At 28.8% G+C, this 7,635-nt stretch overlaps 1 protein-coding gene across 3 annotated transcripts; it reads right to left on the bottom strand.

The window, feature by feature from the left end:
* Positions 1-1,549: 1,549 nt before the first annotated feature.
* LOC111026376 (ornithine decarboxylase 1-like) lies at positions 1,550-6,667 on the bottom strand. Of its 3 annotated transcripts, none has more exons than XM_022304455.1 (10): positions 6,599-6,667; positions 5,993-6,145; positions 4,842-4,948; positions 4,661-4,757; positions 3,043-3,119; positions 2,782-2,954; positions 2,418-2,724; positions 2,107-2,349; positions 1,821-2,035; positions 1,550-1,754 (listed from the first exon to the last, which is right to left on the bottom strand). In XM_022304455.1, the coding sequence occupies exons 3-10, from the start codon at positions 4,929-4,931 to the stop codon at positions 1,616-1,618; spliced, it is 1,341 nt and encodes a 446-aa protein (XP_022160147.1). In that variant the 5' UTR covers positions 4,932-4,948; positions 5,993-6,145; positions 6,599-6,667; the 3' UTR covers positions 1,550-1,615. The 3 variants fall into 3 exon arrangements, with proteins under 3 accessions (XP_022160147.1, XP_022160145.1, XP_022160146.1); XM_022304453.1 differs by having other exon boundaries at positions 6,530-6,618; XM_022304454.1 differs by having other exon boundaries at positions 4,842-5,008; positions 6,530-6,618.
* Positions 6,668-7,635: the final 968 nt, after the last annotated feature.

The raw sequence follows: 7,635 nt of genomic DNA on the forward strand, positions 1-7,635 counted from the left end.
ACCACAATTTCACACCTACCAAACACAAAGTGAAAACCCCTTCAGACCTCCAACCATCTACATAATGTGAAGAAATAAAATCCTCCTTGGAAAACGTCAACCTTTCAATATTACAAGTAGTTAACATCAAACAGCGCCTCACAAAGAAACCTCTCCCTTTCTTCTTTGTAGACCTGGATAAGTACGAAAACTGCAAAACAATTTTCGACACCACATCCATTCTCCATCAATCGGCATTCCACAATTCACCAATTAAACAGGACTACAGATTCAATTGCATCAACATTGGAGAGAAAAAAAAATACTGTACAGCAGTTTTCCTCAATGTCACACAGGCCTTCGACCGTGTGTGGCACGATGGTGTCCTTTACAAACTAAAGAAAATCTACCACCCACGTTTTACCTATTTTTTAAATCATACCTTCACGAGCGCCAGTTCGCTGTACGATACCGCTCTTCTTTATCTGACAGCACCGAAATTCAAGCCGGAGTTCCCCAAGATGCAATTGCAGCCCCTCTGCTATTCAACATATTTATTTCGGACTAGCCTACTTCCACTAATACCTTTGTTGCAGAATACGCTGATGACAAAGCGATTATTTAAACTCTCGAAAATCTACTTACAGCTTCAATCATGCTTCAATAACATCACGCATAACTTTCACACTTTAACAAGGCATATGTCCTCAAACCACTTTCAACAACATCCAAATTCCCACTTCACTTACCACAAAATACCTTGGTGTTAACTGAGACAAAAGATAAACGTGGAATCACTATATTCACACCACCAAAATTGAGCTAAGCTCTAGCCTTCATTCTCTTAACTACTTCTTAAACTCTAAATCCAAACTCTCAATCAGTACCAAGCTAATCTTGTACAAAAGCCTACTAAAACCGATTTGAACTTATGGCATCCAAATTTGGAGTTAAGCAAAAAAATTCAACATTAATAAAATACAAGTTGTTCAAAATAAAACTCTTCGTTTAATCATAAGCGCACCTTTCTTTGTCTCGAATCACACCCTACACAATTACTTTAAACGACTATCAGTATTAGAAACCTCTTCATAAATAATATATATGATAATTAATAATTATGTATAAACAAAATTTCGAAAGTGCGGCTTCAGATATAAAAAAAAAAAATGGATCTAGATTTGTACCAATGAAAAAACTCAAAAGAAGTTAAAATTTGTATACACAATATATAGGCGCTAAGTATATGTGGCCCTAACAAATATATCCCGGTAAAAAAAGTAACTATCCGCCTATGTGTATATTAATAAAACTGTAACTCATTACCTTCAGCACAAGCAAAGCTTACATTAAGTAGATCATTTAATGTATGTACCTATTATATAAATATGTAATGTATATTATAATATATATTTTTAGTTTTTGCGGAATATTATGTCCTTAGGGATAAATAAAAATAATCATATTTATAAGAAGTTACATTTTTACTCAATTTAGCTGGTTTTAATATGAACAATGATAATATTAATAATATTAAACAAGCAAAATGGAGAATCAGCTATTTAAATAATTAAAAAAATAGAAACTTAGAGCTAAGTAAAAAAAAAATTATCTAGATAAGGAAATATTGTGTATATCATCTGTTATCCAACAAAATATTTTCATCCCATGTATCATCTTCATCGGATTCAGGTCGTAACATTTTGATAGTTGCAACAATGGGCACAGTTGTGAAATGCTCTTCAGTTATGGGCATTAAATTTTTCAACATATCCCTGAAGAAATAATTATAATATCATTAGATTAAAAATAATCAACGCTCTATGAGACTTGAAACTAACCAAATTCTTTGTTTGGCAATAGCAAAGACCTTGGGAAGGGAGAATCCATTAAATGTGCTAGCTGCAGGTATTGTATAAGCTCCCATGTTTTCAAAAGTAATCCAATCACCCAATCCTAGCAGTGGCATGTTCGCACAATCAACTACTTTATCTAAGCCATCACAAGTAGGACCCCAGATGGAACTCTCGTAAATTGGACGACTGCTTGAATAATCCTAAAAGTAGTAATGTTAAAATAAGTTTATTGTAAACTAAATAATAGGCAATTAAATGTTATCCAACTCACATATAAAGGTTTGGGCTCAACAACCGAATGATCATAGAGAATACTATTGAAAGAACCATACACTCCATCGTTAATGAAATACATGATATGCCTTTCATCATTCGTACGGTTTTTAATGGAATGGATTTTTGTCGAAAGTGTAAATGCTGAAGCCACAAAATATCTTCCAGGCTCTGCTATGACGGTCACTCCATTATTTGGAGGGAACCATTCATTGAGAGCATCATTAATTATGTCTCTAATCTAAAATATATGTTTAAAATTGAATTAAAAATCAAATTATAAATTGTTTTTTTTAACAAGATTCATACTTCTGTGGTGAAAGTTGAAGTATTTCTATTTCCAGGAAATCCTCCACCAATGTTTAATAAATGCATATTCTTAAAACCTAACTCCTGAGCATATTTGAAAATGACTGCTGAAGCAGCAATTGCTCTTCGGAAGGCAGCTGGTTCATTGCATCCTGAACCAACATGAAAACTCACTCCAACTATATTCAAATCTAAATCATGTGCCATTGCCATTAACGCTGGTGCTTCAGTTTGAGGATCACACCCAAATTTGATACCAAGGGGACACTGTACTTCGGTTGCATCACAACGAATTTGTATAACCAAGCTAAAAAAAAAAACAAAATATTAACATTGTGTTTTGAGTTAGGTGTTTGTAACTTACTTGCAGGATGGATGTATAGATTTTATTTTGTACAATTCTAGTTCATTATCAAATGTTGTTAGATCAACACCTTTGCTCTTCGCATATTTAATATGTGAAGCCATTTTTGCTGGATTAGCAAATATTATGCGTGACGGATCCACTCCCAAGTCCAACATTTTTTTGATCTCGGCCTTAATGAAATAATTTTAATAATTTAATAATTATAATCCTTCAATTAATATTAGAGTAAAGTGTATGTATTTTTTTAATGATCATTACTTTGGAAGCACAACCAAAATTTGTTCCATACGCAGCCAAAGTTTCTAGCACGAAGAAATTGTCGTTGCATTTTACAGCTGAAATATATTTTTTAATTAATTTTTAAACACAAATAAGTACAACATAATATTGAATTTAAAATGTAAATAATAGTGAAATTAAAACTAATTATATACTCATAATATTATGTTTATGTTATATATTTTAACAAGTCTTATAATACACATAATATTTTGAACACGAGTACATAAGTATATTTGAGTCTACCATAGCACGTAAACGAGTTTTCTGTATGTTAGTATTTTATCGCACGTATAGTAATTATTTAATGATAAATAAATAAATAATACGTCAGCTGTAGAAGTTCTGAGACAAATCGACATGCTGATCAAAAAGACAACAAGTTGAAAGTTCTTCCAACATATGCACTGATCATTCAATGACCAATGTATTCAGTTATGAAGTTACTGTAATCCATTGATGAAAAACATGATAGTGGTTTGGGAAAATAAACAAAAAATTAATGGTCTAAGAAAAAATTTCACTGATTTAAGAAAATCATTGGATAGCCAACTATAATCATTTAATAATTTACAAATTGAAAATAAATTGTTAAAATCTGAATTAATTAATTTAGACTAGAAAATAAAATGTATTAACTCTGTAGATCAAAATAAAATTGATCTATTGTGAACTAAGTAAATTATATTATCTAGATTGTAAAAAGCTTTAATTTGTAATGCCCCCGAAGATAATGCCATTGGTGATGAACTGGTGTATCAAATGTTAAATATTAAATATCTACCATGAAAGTAGATATTGTATTCAGTATCAAAGGATAGTTAACTCTTTTACTAAAATTGATCTTTGAGTATTACAACTCAATGATACATAGGATGTAACTTCTATTTTAAAATCAAAATCAAAATGATGAACTGATGATAAGTGTAAGAGTTTTTGGATAAACTCGAATTTGACTATTTGCCAAAGTGAACAAATGAGGTCTCTACACAAAGATAATCAGCAAAAGAGTGACTATGGTGAAAGAAATTGGATTATCAAATATCTTCATACAGTACCGTCACTTTTTCTAAAAAACTAATTCAGCCCAGGCCGAATAATGCAAATAATTGTAATATTACAAATATAGTTTTAAGAATGATAATAGAAAGAATGATATTTGAAAAATTTGTCTTAATCTAAAGCTCGATATATAAATGGTTTTTATCAAAAACAAGTATATATACATATTTTTTTTTAGTTAATAATATATAATAGTTATATACATATTATAATGTACTGTGTTATTATTGATAACCCTTAAAATAATATAATTTAAATGGTTATTATGATTGTAGTCCTTAAAATGCCTAACTGCTGTTAGTCTGTATGCAATGAGCCTAAAAAACAGAAGGCTGTTTGGAAAAATAATAAGTAATTCACAAGCGGGCTACACCATTGCAAAGACCCTAGTCTTTTTGCAAAAAAACTAATTTCCCATACGGCCTACGACATATATATTACTACTGGCATTCTATATAGTAGGTTCATATTAATTATATTATCTTAAATATTAAATATGAAAACACAAATAAATAAAGTATTCATCCAAACTCACCATAAAAAGGTTTTACACGTGGTAATGTTTGCTGCCAAATTATTGCTTTATTCACAAGATCACCGACATCAAAAATATAAAATGGATCCGATATGTCCTACAGAAAAAAAATGTATACAAATCATATAACTAAATACAATTTAGTGTATCATCAGAAAATAACAAAGTATGTAATAATTACTTTTGTTCCAACTATATCCTTAATTATTTCTTCAACAGTCACTTCATTATCAATGACATGAATTTGTTCTTCTTGGTGTAAAGTTCTCATGTTTATTCCGTTTGTACCTAACCAGTGTAATATATAATAAATTTATCAGCAAAAATGTTAGTGAATTGAAAATTAAACTGTAATAAAAAAAAAAAATTATGAACACTAAAAGATCTTCTTTCAATATTTCATTTTTTTTATTTAGTAAAATTAATTAATTTACTAAATTAATTATGCAAAACTTTAACCAAATAGGTACAATAGGTTCAATAGGTAGGTAGGCATAGTGAATGACAAGTGTTAACAATCATTTAATTTTAAATCACATACTAGATAATAATTTGGTATTAAAATATTTAATTAAATATATTCCTTTGAGTCATAGACTATGATTTTAACACATCATACAACTTTAATACTTAATCCAACAAATTGAAAAATAACAAAATATATTATCAATGAATAGGTACCTACTAATTATTATTAACTATTATTACTATGAAGTCATTAAGATATATACTTAGCATAACTTAGTCATTTGCAAATGTTAAAAATTATATAGAATATCTGAGTAGCATAACTTGATTATTCATATTGAAATACATAATATGATATCATAGAACAAAAGTACTATAGCAAATTTGATGAAGCTAAATTCTCAAAACTGAATATAAAAAATGCATACATATTTTTTTTATTTGAAACAAGGTAAATAACATGAATTTTAAAAATTCATAAAAAATGTTATTTTTCATTTTATAGTTATTTCATATTATGTAACTAAATAAAAAATTGGAATCATATTAAAATATATTAAACAAGCAAATAATGTATTTTATTCATCAAATGCCTACCTATAATAATAAACATATTGGTTTAATTTACAAACCAATAAACACATATATTTTATGAAAAATAATACCATTTTCTGGAAAATAAATTAATAATTAGTAATAATTTATTATTTGATATCAAATCACTAAAAATTATATTTGAATTTTGTACCTATACCTATCTACTAAATGGGATATTTTTATTAATCTTATTGTAAAATGTTTACATTATTTAAGAAGGAATCAACTAATCTATTTTTTTTAACTTCTAGTAAATATATCACTTACGAGGCAGTTTTGTAGTAATCCTTTATTTAATAGTGTAATGTTTAACCACAATGTCAATAACACCAAGGTAGTTCTACGATTAGTCAAGATTGCCTATTCAGTGTTCTCAAAGTGATTCCGGTAGCACACCTCTTTAACAGCTCACACTAGTCCCTGTGCATTAAATTTTTTTTTCATCAAAAACAACAAGAATTGAATACAAAAAACATGAATATATTTCTCAATACCTAGGCCTAATGTTATAGGAAGTACTATTATTTACTTAATATAAAAATAAATAACCAAATAAAAGTAAGTAGAAATATGTAGCACCTTTCTAGCTATAAGCCAATTATTTTGAAAGCTAATAAAAACGCTTTCAAAATATCAAACTAAATCATCTTAATATTAGCTTTTATAAATAAAGATCAAAAGGCATTATTTAATTTATTATACAAATTGTTTACAGGCACTAATTATAATGTGTATATACTATACACCTGTTGAACGTTTAATGAAACTAGATAATAATATGTAAAAATACGTTAGTTAATTTACCTTTTAAATATAATTAGTCACAAGTCTAATTAATATTAATACTTATTTCAACGAATAACATTTACTCACGTGCTTTTACGACTGCCAATTGTTAGGAAATGAGAACCGAATGAAAATAAGGTTAGTTTATAGGTTATCAGGATACATTACTTCAGGACTCCGACACATATAAAGACACAGTATGATTGTACCTTTTTGAGACGGCCAGACCGATTAATGTTAGTACAATATGCAACAGGTGGACATACTGTTATTGATATTATATTGCCATGGTGTTGCACTGGCTCGAACCATGGACAAAGAGAGGACTTTACCCTTATCGTGACCCGAACCATAAACGATATTTTACTATCCTACTATGTTCTTCCTGAAACGGATACCTCTCACTATACCATGAAATAACCTTAAGTGGATCACATCCCCCCTCCAAAAAACAGTCGAACACTTTGAAATCAATCCCATGTTTAATGAGATTATTAATCAAGATATTCGTGGAAGAAATAAAAGTGTATTGATAAGGAATCAGGTCCCAAGTGCAATAATAGGCAAGCGATACGATTTTTCCTTTTTAAAGTTATCTGTGGTTTTTGTTACTATACATTTAAACAAACAGCGTTGCCTGAAGGGGCTGAAGGTAAATTGGATCAACGATAATTTTGAAAGCTATAAAATGAGTACCGGGGAAAAATGATAGTAGGTAAATAAACCACTTAGGTACCTATACTTGGCCACAGCCTCCATTTATACCATAAGATTTTATTAATTCATACAATTCATACCATAATTATAAAATTTGATTTCTAATAAAAATTATTAGATATTAAAAAAATGTAATGAACGAACTAACATTTTTTTCCCGGGACCCAATTAACAGAGAGGAATTACATTTCCTCATAAGGTAAAAAGGGTTTTTGTCCTATCCAAATCAAAATATACCAGGTAGTTTTAAAAATGTCATTAGGTAATATTTTTAAAATTACACTTTATTACAGTTGACGTATTCATTAAGTTGTTTTGAATATTTTATCATTTTGATTTTTAGATATTTTTAGATAATGACTATAATTTAACTACCTACCGGGCTACCCATATAACATAGAAATATA

The sequence above is a fragment of the Myzus persicae genome, unplaced genomic scaffold (genome assembly GCF_001856785.1).
Source record: "Myzus persicae strain clone G006 unplaced genomic scaffold, MPER_G0061.0, whole genome shotgun sequence".
NCBI lineage: Eukaryota > Metazoa > Arthropoda > Insecta > Hemiptera > Aphididae > Myzus > Myzus persicae.

Excerpts from the sequence above, each read along its gene's own strand:
- LOC111026376 (XM_022304455.1), bottom strand. The coding sequence starts at position 4,931 with ATGAGAACTTTACACCAAGAAGAACAAATTCATGTCATTGATAATGAA. Across the intron at positions 2,725-2,781 it reads TCTATACATCCATCCTGCAA|CTTGGTTATACAAATTCGTT; the intron begins GTAAGTTACAAA and ends TTTTTTTTTTAG. Across the intron at positions 2,036-2,106 it reads TTGAGCCCAAACCTTTATAT|GATTATTCAAGCAGTCGTCC; the intron begins GTGAGTTGGATA and ends TACTACTTTTAG.